At 62.2% G+C, this 18,427-nt stretch overlaps 1 protein-coding gene across 4 annotated transcripts; it reads left to right on the forward strand.

Annotated features, from left to right (window-relative positions):
- Nucleotides 1-2,487: 2,487 nt before the first annotated feature.
- Nucleotides 2,488-18,114, forward strand: NHSL2 (NHS like 2). 4 transcript variants are annotated; one of them, XM_027662274.1, is made up of 8 exons: nt 2,488-3,179; nt 9,126-9,278; nt 10,121-10,251; nt 10,340-10,544; nt 11,402-11,533; nt 12,666-14,861; nt 14,963-15,095; nt 15,461-18,114. In XM_027662274.1, exons 1-8 carry the CDS (start codon nt 3,137-3,139, stop codon nt 15,771-15,773), a joined length of 3,306 nt encoding a protein of 1,101 aa, XP_027518075.1. In that variant the 5' UTR covers nt 2,488-3,136; the 3' UTR covers nt 15,774-18,114. The 4 variants fall into 4 exon arrangements, with proteins under 4 accessions (XP_027518075.1, XP_027518076.1, XP_027518074.1 ...); XM_027662273.1 differs by lacking the exon at nt 2,488-3,179 and adding an exon at nt 5,537-5,868; XM_027662277.1 differs by lacking the exon at nt 2,488-3,179 and adding an exon at nt 7,429-9,020.
- The last annotated feature ends 313 nt before the right edge of the window (nt 18,115-18,427 follow it).

Below are 18,427 nucleotides of genomic sequence, written 5' to 3' on the forward strand. Positions count from 1 at the left end.
CCGGTGGGTCGCTTGGAGGACACGGGCAGAGGTCACCCCGGCCGAGGGTTGGCCTCCTGGCGGGAACGGCGTGGGACGGGGGCTGGCGGTGGGGCACCACCGCGGTCCCCTGGCGTGTGGGACAGGTGCTCCCCGAGGAGCCAGCCGCGGGGTGCGGGGAGCCAGCCCCAAGCAGTGGGCAGCCAGCTATAACGACAGGGAGCCATCCCTAGGCAGCGGGGAGCCGGCTCTGAGCGGTGGGGAACCAGCCCCAAGGTGTGGAGGCTCCCCCCAGGCAATGGGGAGCCAGCCCTGGGCATGGGCATCCAGCCCCAGGGCATGGGGTGCCAGCCCTGGCAACGGGGAGCTCCTGCACTTGCTGTCCCCGGAGCTGCCCCCCCTCAGGCAGCAAGCCCAGTGCCTGTGTAGCCCCCGCACCCCAGCTCCCTTCTCCCACGCATCGCAGAGGTAGTGGGTGTCTGGGGGTTCTCATACCACAAATGATCCTGGGGAGGCGGACAGCCTTTCAGCTCCACAGGGAGTATGTTGTGGGGGAAGCAGAGGGTGCAGAGGGTTTGCTTGGAGCTGGGAGTGGGCAGTGAGGGCAGGTGCCCTCTGAGGAAGCTGGGTCAGACAAGCAGGACCTGTCCGGTCACTCCTTTGTCCTCACCTAGCTGGCCCAGGCAGTTCAGCAACCCTTCCCAGACACTCTCCAGCTCTCCTCCCAGCCCAGCTCCTGGGAATGCCAGAAGAGCCGGGAGCTGGGGTCTGCACTGGCTCCTGGCACCAGGCCTGTCAGAGTCCTGGAGCCCTGGAGTGCAGCATGCCAGGCCCTGCTGGCTCTAGCTCCTGCTGCCCTTTCCCTGCCTGCTGGCTTGGGAGCAGGACACAGTGGAATGGGCAAAGACAGGGAGCTGCCAGTCCTGGGAGAGACCTCAGGAAGATTGCTTAGAAACTGCAGGAAAATGAGGACTGGTTGTCACAGCGCAAGTGACTGTCACAGCTTAATAATCAGCGGGCAGAGGGGGTGGCAGCACAGCCTGACGCTGTCTAATTTTGCAACCGCTGTTGAAGCGGTGGGTGCGAAGCTCTGAAACGGGGCACAAGAGCTGCGGGTTGCACAGGAGGGGATCAGGAGGGATGCTGAGCCGTGGGTTGGAGGAGTGAGGGATGCTGAGCTGTGAGGAATGAGGGATCTGGTACCTGGACCACGGGATGCTGGCCTGCTCCCTGCCTGTCCCTCCCACCCAGTGCTGCCGTGGCTCCGAGGGGGACTGGAACTAATCGTACAGGAGCTAATCACACTTCATTATCATCAAAGGAATTCTTGGAGCTGTGGGAAGGGCCCAAGGGGGGTTGCGGGGCCAGCCCCTGCACCTGAGCTGGTTCATCTCTGTCCTCAGGCGCAGGTCACCCTGGAGATCTCCAGCAGATCTCCCTCTGGTGCCTGGCCTCTCTGGGGAGACCTGTGCCTGGCTGTTGGAAGCAGGAAGGAATGGGATTTGGCACTGGATAGCTTGAAACTCGTCTTGTGTAAAGCTGGAGCAAATGCTTGGGTGCTGCTGGGCATTCTGGGACCTCAGTGGCTGGGGCATTCCTGAGCAGCTCCATGCAGGCTTCTTTGCGGAGAGGCCGTGGCAGATCCAGGCTGGAGCTTATCTGCCAAGGGGAGGGAACTGAGGCTCCATAAGGAGCAGCCCTGTGGTGGGTCTGAGTCACTGGTGGGGTGGGATGTGCCAGCAGGAGAGCAGGGCCAGGACCCACTGTACTGGAATGCACCTTGTCTAACCTCAGGCAGGGTCATCCTTCTGCCCTGTGCACAGGAGAGTGTGCAGAGGGGTCTTACTCTGCATTGGGGATCCAGAATCCAGACTTTCTCATGGCCTGTGAGTCTGGGAATGGCTGGATCAGTATGGGGCAAGTGACCCCTCACTCTGCCCTCTTGGCCAGTACTCATCTCTGTAGCTCCTCTGGCACTGCTGGGGGCTCACAGCCACCTGCACCCTTTCTTCATGTGCCAGAGGAACCAAGTGGGCCGAGCCACAGCCACTGGCTTGTGTGCACGGTAGCGTTTGGAGGGGCCTCTTGGAGCAGGCAGCATGCTCGTGGGCTGCTGACACTACTGTGATGAGTTTTTGGGTCTCTGCCTCGTGGGCTGGTGGGCTGGGAGGCAGCTCTCCAGTTACTGCATCTGTCTTTACTGGCGCTACATCTGTGGGATGGGGTCCCAGAGAAGCCATGACCATGGGGGCAGGTGTCCTTGTCCCCCCATCCATCATAGCCATGTGCCTGGTTTGCCAGTGGGAAATGAGCTCTGCTGGTATCTGCCATCCGTCACCCATCCCGACATTTCAGTCTGCGGCATCGCTGGGTGCCTGGCACAGGATGGGTGGCACCAGCCCCTGGCAAGGCACATGCTCCACATGCTGCTCCTATGGCTTCAAAGCCTCTTCCTGCAGGAAACCAGGGCTTGGGGCTGCATTCCTGGGTCTGCCACAGCCCTGGCTCCCAGGGGCCTTCATCCTCTGGGAGAAGGCAGCTCAGCTTTACAAAGCCCTGGGGCACCGGGAAAGTGGTCCCCAAGGAGACTTTGCTCCAGGCTTTGGAAGGTGCTGAAGTGAGAGGAAGCTCTGGCAGCTCCCAGGGCAGAGCCAGTTGGATTCAGAAGGGCCCCTGTTTTTGGTAGCTGTAAGGACTGGGATGCTGGGGTGCAGTGGCTCAGCCGGGCCAGGGGGCAGCATCAGGCTCCGGGTGCTGGTTTCCAGGTGAGGATGCTTGCATCTGCTCCATGTAGGAACGACTGTGCTCTGTCAGGAGGACAAGCCCCCATGCACTGTGTCCCCCCAGGGACCCACCACCTCTTTTGGATGGTGCCGGTTGCTGCTCCAGCCGTGGCTGGAGATGTTTAGTCTCTGTGACGGTGACGGGCTGTGCAGAGCCACGGTCCCTCTGCCATCCCTCCCCGGGGAAGGAAGAGGGGCCGGGGCCGGGACAATGGGTTGTGGCGCTGACTCAAACAACCAGTTCCTGGTCGCTTCCTTTCCCCGCCGGAGCTGGGGCGGCGGGGACGCAGGGGAAGCTCAGTGCTCTCGGACCGGTTTTGAGGCAGGAGCTCCCAGGCGGCCGGAGGGAGCAGCCTCCCCTGGCGCCCGCAGCCATGGCCAAGGTGGAGTGGCTCCTGGCACCCTGGCACCGGGCAGGTAAGGTGGGCAGCAGGGCAGGGCTGGGGCGGGCAGTGGGGTCGGCAGGCACTGCTCACTCTGCAGGGCAGGACCCGGGGCTGGGGGCAGCCGTTGGGCACAGATCCTCTAGAGGCCATGCAATAGCCCCAGGGTCAGTGCTGCCCAGCAGTATCAGTCTTGTCCAGCCTTCCCCAGCCTGACCTGGAGTATGTCCCTGTCCCTTTTAATTCCTTCTGCCGTTCCCCACCCAGCCTGGTGGGGTGTCTTTGCTCTGACAAAGCAAGAGAAAGACGGAGACTCTCAGCCCGCATGTCCCACTGACCACTCCTCAGTCCTGTGGGGACAGATCCTGCCTGTTTCTGTGGTACTGTGCCCTCCTGGCAGCTCCCACATGCTGGTGGCAGCAGGAGTGAGAACTGTGGGTCAACACAAACATCACAGCCACCCAGGACCCTCAATTCTGTTACTGCTATCTCTCGTGCTGTGACTGATTTCAGGTCTCGGGCCCCTTTGTCCCAGGGCCTCTGGCCACATTCCCCTCTCAGGCGACTTCCTCGCATTGTCCCAGTCCTGCAGAGTGTAAAACCAGCCAGGCACAGGGGAAGCGGCGCTTTCCTGGAAGCACCCCTCTGGAAGCAGCCTCTCTGACACAGGCAGCCTGCACGCTGGGCAGAGTGGTGAGCACTGCTTGGGCATCCATGTGCCACCAAATAGTCCTGGCCAGGCTGGAGACATCACTGCAGGAAGGCTGGCGGGCAGCTGGCCATGGCCACCCTGTGCCTGGCAGTGCCCTTTGCTGTGATGCAGTGATGCCGGGGTGCCAGGACTGGCTGGGGCTGACAGGTTCTCTTGTCAAGTTTCCTGAGGCTCTCAGGAGAGATTTGTGCCTGGATTTTTGCTGGGAAGCATGAGAGAGTGAGGGTCACAGTATGACGAGGATGCCAGGCTGCCAGGGAGGTGTGGCGGGACTGGAAGAGGGCTCCAGGGGCTGGTCTTGCTCCCCATGGTGGAGGGCTTGGTGCAGGAATCTGGGTCCAGCCAGGCTCTGGAGCTCCAGCCCCCACCCCAGTGCTGCTGCTCCACCCTTGGGAGCAATGGATTTTGGCACCTTGGCAGGGGGCAGCCTGAGTCCACCTTGGCCAGTCACGGTCCCAGGCCAAGCCCTGCTGCCAGCGTGGCTGCAGGCAGTTCCCATCCCCACGGCACAGGTGGATGGCATGCCAAGCTCCTCCTGGACAAGCCTCATCAGCCAAATCTTCCTGCAGCACATGCACCTCCCCTCCTGCAAAAACTCTCTGACCGGGGCCCATCTTGCGCTGCTGGGACCGAATGTACCCAGGGCAGAGTGTCCTAGCACACTGTTAACTCCGAGCCCTACTGATGCACAGTGATGTTATTGACTGTTTTGCTGCTATTGGTTTTCATAGAAACCTCTCACATAATTCAACATTCTCCCCATGAGCTGAGGGACCCCCACAGCTGCCAAACCCACCCCTCTGCTGCCAGCAACTTCTGCAGCACCCTTATCTCCCCTCAGTACAAAAATCAGCTGACTTCATGTTAAACAGGGAGCATGGAAGAGCCAAAAGCCTCCAGCAGATCTGGTGTGTCAAGGCAGTGTCATTCCTCAGTGCCTGCAGTCCTGCTGGGCACCTCTGCAGGAGCACATGGATGTGCTGAGCAGGGCAACACCAGGGTCCCAGCATGGCCACACTGGAGGGTTGGGCATGGGCACCCCAGAAAGGCTTCTAGCTCTTCTGGGCTCAACTACCAGCGGGTCAGACACCTGTACAGGTGGCTCTGCCTCACCAGGGGCTTGGAGCTGTGCCACCAGAGATGTGATGGAGGGACAGTGTCCTGGGGAGGGTTGGATTTGGACAGGGCACAGTCTGTTGGCTGTCCCAGCAAGGGCTCGTCCTGAGCACGGTGTGTGTGAGCGCTTGCCTGGTGAGCTCTACTGCCTTGTGGCACCAGGCCTGGGGGTGTCAGTGGGGTGTCACTTCGGGACATCATTCAGACCTGGGTGGGCATCCGGCCCCGGAGCTACCGTGCACTCGGATGCAGCTCCACATCCCGCAGGGTCCGGTTCAGTGGGGGGTGAGCTTGGGACAGGAGGCGTTTCTGCGTCCGCTGCCAGCTCCCACTGTTTGCTCTTTTCCCTTCCTCTCCGCTCGCCGTGGAGCAGCATGAGTTTGGCTGCATACCACGGGAATGTCACCAAGCCGCACGCGTTGGCAGTGAGCAGTCTGGTGCTGGCGGCGGGTCGCGGCTCGTGCTTGTAGCCAGCGGTACAAGGCACCGGCACTGTGGCACAGCGGCTGCGGACGGCGGGCTGAGGAGCTGTCAGGATCAGTCTCGGCCCCAAAGTTCACCACCCTCGCCCTCTGGCGTGCTCGGTGCTCCGGACCGGCGGCAGTCGCCGCTGTGCCCGTATCCGTTGCCATGGCTGCTCTGCTGATGGCGCATCGCCCGCTGCTGCCATTACATCATTCCTGCCATAGCTCCGCGCTGGCAGAGAGGGTCCGAGCCGCTCCAGCCGCGTCCCCGGCCTCTCCTGTGCGTGGGGAGAGAGCCTGAGAGGGAAAAGTTTGGTGGCGAATTTGAGCGAGAGGCGCCGTCTCACGGGAGCTTCAGCCTGCCTGGATTGAAACAGCTCCGATGGCACTGTCAAATATCTCCCTGTGGATTCGGGATGCCTGGGCTGTGGGTGAGTAGGGATGCTGGTGTGGAGCGGCGGTGACTCGGGAAGTGCTGAGGGGTTGGGGGTCCTGCAGGGACACTTTTCCTGCGGGAGAGGGTGGAGTTCAGCTTCCCTTGAAGCAAACTCCCCTGGAATTCAACCCTGGTCCTTGTGTACCTGCCATGGCCACGACACCCCAAGCCTGGACACTGGCTCACACTGAGCAGGACTCTGAGGCTGCAGCATCCGTTGCAGCTGATGGTGCTGGCTCTCTGGGAACATCCCAGCTGGATGCTGTCTGTGCCCATGTCCGTCTGCAGGCAGAGCAGGGGATGCTCCTCTGCACAAGCCCTGGGGTCAGGAGGGGGACCTGGTGCCAGCAGGGAGCAAGGTGAACCTCCCTACCAGCCGTGCCTCAGTTTCCCTTAACAGTGAGACTGGGCGGACTCAGGTCAACACTGAGGGTGGTGGGATGGAGCTGTCTCTCTGGCTCTGCTCTCCTGGGATGCCACTCACCTCCCACAGGCATTTGCCACGGGGATGGGACTCCTCAGAGGCATTTTGTGTTCTGAGCCTGCCACCGATAAGTGTGGCAGGACATCAGCTCAGCTCAGCTGGACCGTTCCCACCAGTGTCCTACCACTGGACACTCCTGCTTGGCTGAGGCACCCCGTGTCTGTGGATGGGGGTGGCAGATGGGCTTCCATGGAACTGCAAACCTGCTCTTGTGCTGATCCTGCACCAGGCTGCTCTCAAATACTGCCCATCCCTTGGGAGCATTGGTGACAGCGCTGCTGGATCAGGGCTGCTGGCTCCTGGCTCCCCATTGCTGAGCTGCTGCGTGGTGCTGGGCTCTGAGTGCTGCTTCCAAACACCCTCGGAGTGGCTGCTCCCAAAACACCTTTGGAGCGGCTGCTCCCAGGGAGCTAAAGCCAAAGCCTCGGTGCTACTCACTCTGGCATGGAGCTGCCCTTGCGGTGCAACTTTTGGGCACCTGGGTGCCAGGACAATGCTTGGCTCAACCATCCTTGCCCCCGCCTCTTCTCCTCCCCAGCTGGGGAGATGGACCCCATGATGCCCACGCCTCAGCAACGCCAGCACCTCAGCAATGCCTGCACCGCTGGCTGTGCCAGCTCAGGGCTGCGCTGCCTCGCTCACGGTCCCAAACTAGTGCGTGTTGGCAAAGAGGGGGAAGCTCTGTGGGACAGGAACCCCCTTCGCCTGGCCGAGGCTGCCCTCCCTGCAGGGCAGGGTGCTGGGCCCCTCTCTGGGTGCTGCCACACTTCCGCCACACCCAGGGCGGCCCCAGTTTCGGCACTGTGGTTTGCCCACGTGGTCGGCACGCGGGGGTGGGTGCCGGGGGTGCCCCGGCAGCAGGGCCGAGGTGCAGAGGTGAGCTCCTGTACTCTGGGGAGGGCGGCGGGAGCTCGGGCACGTGGAGGGGGCAGCGGGGGGCTGTGCTTTGCATGTCCCCAAGTCCTGGTGGGACGCCATGTAACTGTTTTGGGGGTGGCAGGGGTAGTGGGGGTGGCTGTGGGGGGTGTGTAGGCAGAAGGTGAGGAGCATCAGCTGTGCCAAGGCCGAAGGCTGGGGCTGTGTGAGCTGGGCAGAGGGGTGCAGCAAGCCAGGATGTGGGGTGCACCCTTGAGGTGCACTCAGAAATAGGGGGGCAGAAGTGGATCCCCAACCTTGCCAAAGACAGCAGACTGGGGGGCTGGGGTCTTCAGTGGTGAAGGTGTGGTCCCTGCCCCCGGCCATGTGGGTCAGGTTTTTGGGGAGATGCCCAACCCTGCCTTGTGCCCAGCACACACATGCACACATGCGCCCCAACACCTCTTGGTTGATATGGAAACGAGTCAAATTATTTAGAGGAGAAAGAAGGAAAGAAAAAAAAAAAGGAAAAAAACCCCTGGTGTTAAGGCTCGTTGTTATGGAAACACAAATTATAAAAGTAACTAGGCTGGGGACGTGGCACCTTGCTTCGGGGTGCCGAGTGTTTTGCGGGTTCCATCATCTGGGGGAAGGGTGGGCAAGAGGGCACCCAGGGGCAGGAGGGTACCGTAGACAGGAGGGCATCTAGGGGTAGGATGATACCATGGCCAAGAGGGCCCAGTAGGCAGAAGGGCATTTTGGAGCAGGAGGGCACTGTGGGCAGGAGGGCATCCAGGGACAGCAGGGGGGATGCTTGTGATGCAGTGCAGGTGAGCTGGGGGCATGGCAGCCCGACCACCACAGGCAGAGGGGAACGTGGCTTGTACTGGGGGTCCCAGCCCTGTTTCAGGGCTGTTCCCCTTCCCAGGTAAGTGGGATCGCTGGTACTGCCTTGGCACAGAGCAGGGTTTGGCAGGAGGGCAGTAGCATGTTCCTGGGGATGGGCATTCTGCAGCACCACGCTGTGGGTGGCAGAGGGGAACTGTTGGTCACATGCTGGTAATTGGAGCACCTCAACTTGATGGAGATGGGGCCAGGGACCAGGCAGCACAGGATAAGCCCTAAATCCCCAGGGATGAGACTCTGGCCATCCATATCCCTGTGTCAAGCTCACAGAGACTCGCTCTGTGCCTGACCGGGGTGGGGATGTCCTCAGAGGCAGCGTGCCAGTGGTGGCACTCCCTTGGCTCTGTGCTGGGTAGCAAACCCACATCCGCTCAGAGTGGCAGTGCCGGGGCTGCGGCGTTCCCATGGCAAAGCCTGGTTGCTGGAGCAGCGCTCAGCTCCCCACTGGGCCAGCTCACCAGCAAGCCCAGATCCTTCTCCCAGGAACTTTTCCACCCATAAGGGTGTTTCAGAGGGTCTGGGCAGTCCCATGGAGCTTTCCTTCCGTGGAGAGGTTGGGGGGTGTCCCCACGGGGACAGGGCACGTGAGCCCCAAGCTCCCTGAGCCCAGGGCAATGGAAGCGATAGGTCCCCTTGATCCCCCCTTTCAGTTGCAACTTCTGCTCCTCTGCAGCCGGGATGTTGCTCCACCAGAGTATGCAGCGTTTCCTGTGCCCGGGTGCGGCTGGGCACGGGTGGCAGGGCTGGCTTCCTTCCCCAATTTTACCCAGCTCCCTTCTTGGCAGCCCAACGGGGCAGCGTCCAGCCCCCAAAGTGGTAGCAGTGATGGGGGTTGGTCCCAGCAGGCAGCAGCCTGCCAGGGTGGGACACAGCCACATCCCAGTCCCTGTGTTCCTGCAGAGGTAGGGTGGGATGAGCGCTGTGCCGGTGCGGTGTTATCCAGTGGCAGCACCTGCAGGGAAGCTGCCCACCTGCCTGCCTCTGACCCTGCTCTCTCCCACCTGCAGCCACTTCTAACCTGGACCTTGAGAGCAAGAAAGCCGCCCCTGCCAAGCTGCCATGGCAGCAGCCCGTGAACGTCTTCCTGGCAGCCGGGCGCCCACCGGGCATGGAGCAGCTGCACCAGGAGGCCCAGCTCAACCTCCAGAGCTTGCTGCAAGGTAGCGGGGAGAGGGGCCAGGGTGGGCTGGGTGAGGGTGGTGCATGAGTGCTGCCCTGGCTACATGATCACCATGAAACAGTGAGGTTATCTCCCATGCATGTGTCCGAGCCGCTCCTCGGACCTCACCGGGCTGCAGAACCCGAGGGTTCCCAGCCTCCAGTAGCTCCTCACTGTTCTCTGCTCCCAAATCACTACGGCAAGTGCCAAAGCAACTGAGGCCAGGACTACCCGCTGGGGCTACTGAGGCCACGGGGGTCACCAGGTCACCCACAAGCCCAACCACAGCGCAGTTCTGCTCACGAGGGCCTCAGGAACCTGCCACCAATCTGCCTAACTGGATCAACGTGGCCAGTGGTTTTGTTTTCTTCCAATCTCTGGCCCAGGCCGTCACGCGGCCCTGGCTCCGATGCTCCGCAGGCATCGATGAGATCAGCAGCCCAGCCATCCCCCAGCTTGTAATCTCATTAAGTCAGCCTGAGCAGCCCTGCTTTCCACCAGTCCAGAGCCACTAGCATTAATTAGCTCAACAATTACAGGATGAGGACACACTGAGTTCCTGGCTGTCCCCAGTGGGGCTCTGCTTCCCAGCAGGACCCACCACATCCCCTGGCAGGCCCTTGGGAGGAGTGGGGCCAGCTGCTGGAATCTTTGTGTTGCTTCAGCCTACCCCCAGACCCTCCTTGGGATCTCCCTTCCCCAGCTTCTGAGCTGCCTGTCCTGAGCAGGGATGGCCAGCCAGGCTGGGGACAGCCAGAGGGGCCAGTTACCCCTCTCTTTGCATGCCCCCTGCCACAGGAGCCGACAGCCAGAACAGGGTCCCAGCTGTCGTTTTTCTTGCAGAGGAGTATGAGGAGCAGTACACCGAGAGCAGGGTCACTGGGCAGACCTTCCGCACCGCTGGGCACCCCGACACCCCCCCTGAACCGTCACCCCGACCCCCACCTGCCAAGCGTCTTGAGTTCGTGCTTATGGTGAGTGCTGGGGCAGCGAGCCCCCATTTGTGTCCCATCCTTGTCCCTTTGGTGGCTGATGTGCCTTTCCCTCCCTGTCCCCCTGCAGCCCCCGAGCCGGCGAACTGCTGAAGAGGAGAGCACCAGTAGCACCCCCCTCAGCGCTCGCCCCCCTGACGCCTCCCTGAGCCTCCCCACCAGCCCGGACAAGCAGCCCCCCTGGCCCAGGGCCTTCCCCCTGCCCCCCGTGGAGGAGAAGCAGTGGCACCAGCCTGGCTCCATCCAGACCAACATTGTCCCCATTAATGTCTCGGGTAGGATAGCACCCCGTGGCACAGCAGTGGGGATGCAGGGTGAGGGCTGGGGTGGGGTATGGGGTGGTGGGAGGGGGCTGGGATTGCGAGCTGTGTCCCTGGGGGTCAGGTGGGCACCAGGGCAGAGAGGGGACAGCAGGACCATGATGGCACCCATCATTCCAGCCATCTCTCATGCCATCCACAACTTTGTGTGTCTGGCCCACCGGCCATGCTTATGGCAGGTCTCACATCCCTCTTGTGCTGCCCAGCCAGCCAGGTCCATTGTCACCTGGGCTCTTGTCACACACCATGCACCCAGCCTATCTCACCTTTGTCACCTGTCTGTCCGTCTGTTCGTCCTCTTGGGGTTGCAGCTCCCAGCAGTGCGGTCCTGCATGGTCCTTGCAGACACAGCTGCCATGCTCTGCCCCAGATCAGACTCTGGGGCTGGTGGCTGGGTGAGGTGCCCCTTCTGAAAGGCAGAGGTGTCTGTCCGCCCTTTCCCTCCATCATGAAGGGCTGTGCTGGGGCCACACTGGTCCCTTTCCTCTCCGTGCTTCATGTCCACATGCCCAGTGTGGCTGAGCACTGTGGTGCAGGGTCCAGCTTCACCAGTGCCTGTCATGCAGCGAGGGTCCAGTCTCAGCAGCTCTCCATCCATCCCACCTCCATCTGCAGCATCTCCTGCCATGCCTCCATCTCCCCCGCACTCACCTCACATGGCTCACACCGTCCTCCTGCCATCCCACGCTCCAGCCTGTGTCACCATCCCAGGCTGGGGACACGCAGGGGACATGGGTGATGGAGGGGGCAGAGCCCCCGCCCTGGCAGCGGCTCCCAGCACCGCGGTGTACCGCTGTTTGTTTTGGCTACAGGGCAGCACTTTGCTAGGCTCGCGAGTGCTCGTCACTCCCTGTTTAACACAGAGACCGCGATGAACCCAAAGTCCACCCTGCGGCGTAGACGGACCATTATTGGATTCCCTAACCTGTCCCTGCGAGACCAAGGTGATGGCAAGAACCACGCAGGCAGCACCCAGGCAGAGCTGGCACCCCCCAGAGCTGCCCTGATGGGGGGGCAGAGTCGCTGGCATGGCACTGGGGACAGCCCCTTCACCCCGAGTCATAATCCTGAGACAGGAGTCACCCAGCCTTGGCCTCAGCAGCTCTGGCCCTGCACCCACCTTCCCCTGTGTGGGCAGACCCTGTGCACAGGGTGCCAGGGCTGTGGGGCACACCCCTGCCCAGGTCTTTGCTGGGGTGGTGAGCTGGCTGCACCAGTGCTGAGGGTGTGTGTGGCTGAGGGAGCCTGCAGTGCTCCTGAGCTGGCATTGGACCCATGGGGACAGCAGCCACCATGGCTCAGGGGCTCTGTCCTGCTGTCCCCTATGGAAGGTGTAGAAAAATCAGAGCCAGCCTCTCCTTGGAGGCAACTAGGAACAGGGGGGAACCATGGCACCAGCTGCTCCAAGGCAGTTATCACCGAGTAGGAGGACAGTTTCTCCCCATGACAGCAGTCAGACCATCAACAGGTTGTCACAGCTCCTCCCTTGGAGTCAGTTAGACTCAGCCCACCACAACTTTGAGAATCCTGGTCTGCTGGGGGTGCTTGGATCAGGGTCCCCATCTCCTTCCCCACCCCAGCTGTGCTGAGGTAGCACTGAGAGCCACCCCAGTGTTCCCTGGTCCTTCCCCATCCCAGATGTGCTGTGATGGTGTGGCACTGTGAGCCACCATGTCCCTCCCTGTCCCAGCTGGTGATGCCTGGCCTGACTCCTCTTGGTCTCCATCTGTGTCCCCACCATCGAGCAGCACCACAGCAGCACTTTGGTTGCTGTGGGGCTGATGATCCCTCCTGCCATGGCTGCTGAGTTGTCCATGGCACATCTAAGATAACAGATCCCAGCTCGAGGTTTAGCCCTGCTGGGTTATGGCTATGCTGATATAGATGGGAGGAGAGAACCTGGTCACAAGGTGACAACCCCTTCCCCCCACCTGCCCAAACATGTTTCATGCCTAGGCAGAGATGCAACCCTGAGACTGGCCACAGGACCAGTCCTGGCCCCTGGCATCCAGGGCAGGATTGTGACCCTGAGAGTGAGGCAGGACGATGCTCACCAGGCTGTGTCTCTCCTCGCAGGCAGCGCCAACGGCCCCACGTCCAGCAGACACGCGCCCATCGCCGAGTCCCTCTCCTGCAGCTTTGTGCCTGAAGCCACAAGCGGGGGGACGGCACCCCAGGAGATCGGCTCCCGCCAGCCCCTCTCGGCCCCACTGAGGAAGACCTTCAGTGACCTCGGGGCCCGCTGCTGCCAGCCACCTGCTGCCATGGATGGGGCGGCCACCCCCTGTGCCAGCACCTGCAATGGGACGCAGGGCACCCCTTTCTCCCCACCCTGGAGCGCCCTGGGCTACGGGAGCCCCCCCAGCCCCGCTGCTGGTCTGGGAAAGGTGCCCACCTGCACCTCACCAGGTGGCTCCATCCCATCGCCCAGCCCAGGCTCACCCGCTGCTGCCACCCCCTCCTTCTTCATCGCCACAGAAGAACACATGGGCAGCAACGGGCCCAGCTTCTTCTCCGGCCCAGTGCCTGCCTCCCCCCTCACCTCTGGTTGCGTCCAAGAAGCCAAGGGGAACTTCTTGCCGGGAAGCCGAGAGGAGCTGGCGCCGGCGGCAGGGCCGATGCGGCTGGAGGTGGAGCGGGCAGGGTGCCGGTTCCGCGAGCGGTCACTGTCGGTGCCCACGGACTCGGGGTCCCTCTGCTCCATGGACATCGCGTACGCTGAGACCCGGCGGGGCAGTGCCAACTACGCCCTGGGCTACCCCAGCGCCAGCTCCGAGGGCAGCACCAGCACTGACAACATCTCACTGGGGCTGGAGCCCGAGGGCCAGCGGCGGCGGCGCTCCAAGAGCATCTCCCTGAAGAAGGCCAAGAAGAAGCCCTCGCCGCCCACACGCAGCGTCTCCCTGATCAAAGAGGGGCAGGACGATGACACAGGGCTTGCTGCGGCGCTGCCCAAGGATCAGCGGCCCAAGAGCCTGTGCATCCCACCAGAGCTCCAGGGCCACCGTCTGGTGCATGCTGACCCTCAGGGGAGTGCGGGGAGGGAGCCCGACAGCACAGCTGCCCCCCACCAGTGGCATCTTGCAGACTGGAAGGGTGGCAGTGATCCGTACCGATCCCTCTCCAGCTCAAGCACAACCACGGGGACCACAGCCATCGAGTGCGCCAAGACACGGGGCAGCTCCGAGTCCCTTGTGTCCCCTTCCGTCTCCAGGGCCACAACACCCTCCCAGCTCTCTGCTGAGGCAGACCTGAAGACCTCCTCTCCAGGCAGGCCCACAGGACTGATGTCCCCATCCAGCGGGTACTCCAGTCAGTCAGAGACTCCGACCCCCACAGTCCCCACCTCTGCCATACTCGGACACTCCCCGCACCAGGTGCGGGTGAGGCCACTGGTCCCTGAAAGGAAGTCCTCACTGCCCCCCATATCCCCCATGGAGAGGAGCCCCAAGGGCAGGCTGTCCTTTGACCTCCCCATGACTCCACCTGCCCACCTCGACCTCTCAGGGCTGAAGATCTCCCTAAAGGGGAAGACGAAGGTCAGCAGGCACCACTCCGACTCCACCTTTGGCACCAAGCTGGTCCAGAAGACCAGTCCCATCATGCCCATCATGCCAGTGGTGACACAGTCTGACCTCCAGTCTGTCCGCCTCCGCTCCATCAGCCGCTCGGAGCCAGAGGACAATGCCGACGGCCCGGAGCACGTGGAGGAGCCAGCGCGTGGCCCCTGCCCGGGGCCAGAGAGGAAGGTGAAGCCGCCTGTGGCAGAGAAGCCGCCTCTGGCCAAGCGCCCTCCATGCATCCTGCCCAAACCCCCAGCTCTGCGGGAGGAGGGTCCCCTGTCCTCCATGTCCCCACCAGGCACTGCTGCAAAGGAGAAGGTGCTGCCACAGGACGGCTTCGTGGTGCTGCGGAGAGGGGAGCTGAGGAGGGGTCTGGGAGAGCCCCCCTTGTCCCTGACCCCGGCAGGACCCCGGCGGCTCTCACAGGGCAGCCTGGAGGAGCTGCAGCCAGAGCGGAGCAGTGCTGCCAACAGGGAGAGGAGGAAGGCCAAGGTGCCACCACCAGTGCCCAAAAAGCCCAGCGTGCTGTACCTGCCGCTCATGCCAGCCCCAGCACAGCTGGGAGCCAGCATGGGGGACCCGCCACCCACCCCCAGCCCCATCATCACCCTGGACGCTGACCCCACCTGCTGCGACCCCGACGCTGAGGATCCGCCGTCCCCCAAGGCTGTGGGCACCGTGCAAGCCAGCGACCCTGCCTCGGAGCAAGGTGAGGGTCTCCCCATCCCTATGGTGGGATCGCCTTGGGGACAGGGGTGTCCCTCCGTGCTGCAAAGGGGCTCACTGCCATCTTCTCCTGCCCGCCCACAGGCAGCTCGGCAGAGGCCAGCATAGAGGAGAAGAGCTTTGCCAGCGACAAGACAGCCGAGTCCATTGTGGAGGAGGATGATGAGGTGTTCACAACATCCCGCACCACAGAGGATCTCTTCACAGTGATCCACAGGTAAGGCTGGTGCATGGCACTGGGGGGGCACAGCCCCTGTACCCACTGCATCCTGCCACAGTCACAGCATCGGGCACAGCGTTCCCCCCACCACAACACCTCAATTTTCCACGATGGGCTGATGCTTACACTTGGGGCAGCCCAGCTGGTACTGTCTTGAGTGCTTCACAGCACAGCCAGGCTGGGTCACCAGCTTGCAGTGGTGGGTCCAGGTTGGTTCTGCCGTGAGCATGACCTGCCAGGCTTGTGTTGTCACCTTGCCCCAGTGAAGCAGGCACAGGCAGCTCTGGGCACCACTGTGCCCCTTGCTGTGGGACTTCACCCCAGTCCAGGGCTGCTCCCACCCATGTCCCTTTGGTGCCTAGGTCGAAGAGGAAGGTCTTGGGCAGGAAAGAACCTGGTGATACCTTCAGCAGCCGACCCACCTCCCACTCACCTGTAAAGACTTCAGGCTCCCCAACCAGTGAGTCCCCAGCAGCAGCGGGCAGCAGCGGGAAGTCTTCCAGCAGGAACGAGGATTTTAAAGCCCTGCTTCAGAAGAAGAGCAGCAAAACCAGCCCCGGTACCCGGCCATCTGCCGCTGAACTGCTCAAGACCACAAACCCACTGGCCCGGAGGGTCATCACAGAGTTTGCCCCCGAGCTGGACAGTGCAAACAGCCCCAGAAGCCAGCCCTGACCACGCAGGGGCCCCTCCAGCCGGAGGGGTGGCGATGGCTGTGGAGGGAGTGCTGTGAGGGGCTGTTCTGGCTGCCAGGGGCCCCTGTGTCCTGCCAGGGTTTCTGCTTCTGTTTCTTACTTGGAGAGCTGCTGGCAGAGAGGCAGCAGCTAGAGCCCAAGCCCCCATGTCTCTAGGCCCTTCCCAGAAGGGAAGAGACATCACGGTGGCTGGGACTGGCCCCGGTTGAGCCAGCTCCTGGGATTGAAGATGCCCACCCAGGAAGCAGAGTGGGACCACAGCCCCTGGCGTCACCCCGTGCCTGCAGCAAAGCAGCTTGAGACTTTGGTCCCTTCGGCATGTGGTACTTTAAACAGCTTTTCTAATGCACAGTGGTGGTGATGTTTGATTCTCTTCCCTTTGACATTGTACCTTGAGTTTCCCATGCAGAGATCCGCTGGTTGAGTTCGGCTGGACACACAGATGCACTTTGGAAAGACGCCAGGGGTTCAGCTGGATCTGCGGTTGCTTTTGAAGAGTCACAGGAGATTCACCCTCATCTCCCCAAGCATCCTCCCTGCCACACGGGGAACTGGCACCCGGCGTCTGCAGCCAGCGCCACCACCTCAAGCCAAAACCCCACCCTTCGAAAGCCCCCAAAATGCTGCATTTTGGAGCTCCTCAGCTCTCAGTCCAAAAGCAAACCCCGGGGTCACCCGCACTGCCAGCCCCGCCAGCTGCACCATACAGAGGTTCCAGCAGTTGCCCCACTCCCCACCAGCTCCCTGCACTGGGGGTCCTGCACCTGGCTGCTGACTGCAGGTGACAGGAATGCGGGGGGCCTTGCACCACAGGAAGGAAATGGGAAGGAAGTTCATCCCCAGCTCTGCCACCCTAAACCTAATGGACCCTGCAACAGCTTCTCCTGCTGCCCCAGCTACCGGAGATCCTGGGATGCTACTGAGGTGGTGGCTTGAATACAGGTGGTTGTCACCTGAGCCACCTCCCCAGTGACTCCTGGAGTTCCCTTCAGGGTTGCCCACTGCTCACCACCTGCCCAGTGATCCCTGGGTTCCCCCAGGATTGCCCACCGCTCACCCTTGCCCGCCAGCTGCTGGGGAGCTAAGCGAGGCCAAGCAGGACACACACCACCGGGGCACGTGCACAGGAGGGTTTGCACGTCCCTGGATGGGATTTGTCCCACTCACCCCCAGCTGCTTCTTCTTGGCCTGGCTCCAGCATGGGAGCTTCAGCTGCCAGTGACAGAGGCCATGGTGAGGGGCAGCAGGGCAGGGACAGCCACCGGGACCAAGGCAGGGTGGGGAGGAAAAGCCAGCTCCAAGCACGAGCACGGCCACACGCCCGGAGCAACAGGAAGGGCCAGGCTGCGGCTGACAAGGAAACGGGGTGTTTAGGGAAATTTCCGCTTTATTTCTGCACACTCCAGCCCTTCTGTGCCGGGGGACTGGTGTGGTAGGTCTGGGTGGCAGTGAGGCACCATGGCAGCCCTTCAGCTGCTGCTCTGAGGGGCCAAGCTCTGGACCCCGGGGAGCACAACCTGGGCAAACACCTCCCTGTGCTCACCCTCACGCTGGATCTGACCACACAAGGGCTCCAGTTAGTTCCCCTCCCCTCCCTCCCAGTACTTACCCATTACTTCCTTCCCTCTCCCATGGCTGCAGATTTAAGCCTGTAATTAAGATCCAGGCTGAGAAACTCAGGAAAAAAAAAAAGAAAAAGCCCACGAAAAAAAGCTCTAATGAATGTCCACACTTTGCCCTCATCCCGTGGCCCTGCCCAGTGGCACAGCTCTGACACAGGATGGGGCCGGAGCAGGGATTGGGAAGCTCTGGGGACGGGTACATTTTGCACATGACTGCTCAGGAAACCAGGGATGGAGCCGGCAAAGGGGGCTGGGGGCAAGCATGGGGCAGGGACCCCCCTGCAATACCCCCAGCACTGCTGGCAGCCGGAGTGGCTGATGCTGCTGCGGAGAAATGTCTGGATGGGCCAGGGTGAATCTTGGCTGCTGGGCCAGGGGTCGACTGTGGAACAGAGACTGGCCATGGAATGGAGACAGGCTGTTGGATGGAGATCAGCCGTGGGATGGAAAATGGCCATGGGATGGAGATCCTCATTTTCGTGGCCAGAGGAATGGGCTCTTCCTGGCTGAGTGCTCGTCCCTGGCCACTCTCTCCCTGCTCCCTCTGGCTGCGGCTGTCCCACTGGGAGGGCAGTGGGGTCCCGGGAAGAGCCCGGCCGACGGGACAGCCCTGCCCCGGGGCGGGGGCCGCCAAGGTGCCAACTATGGAATGTTGTACTTTTTATCTCGCCAGCTTGGTAAAGTGCTCCCTGCTGCCTGCGTGTGCCTGTGCTTCCTGGGGCTGCCGAGGGACAGGGATGGGTGCGGGGTGGGGAAAGGGGGGGCAACGCCATGAACACCCCGAGGGGACACCGGCCCCACCGGCGGGGTCTCTCACGGTGTCTGCAACACACTCATGTGTCCCCAGTGGTTTTGGGGGGAGGGGGCGCAGGGACACTGTGCGGTGTTGGGGACAGGCCACGGTGGGGGCTGAGGATGGTGCGAGGGGCTGGGGATGGACTTTTTTTTCCCAGGGGGCAGGTGGGATGGGTGAGGGGACAGCTCAGTGTGCCAGGGACAGCCCCGGCATTGG

This window comes from Corapipo altera, unplaced genomic scaffold (genome assembly GCF_003945725.1).
Source record: "Corapipo altera isolate COAL_440 unplaced genomic scaffold, ASM394572v1 326, whole genome shotgun sequence".
In the NCBI taxonomy this organism is placed as follows: Eukaryota; Metazoa; Chordata; class Aves; order Passeriformes; family Pipridae; genus Corapipo; species Corapipo altera.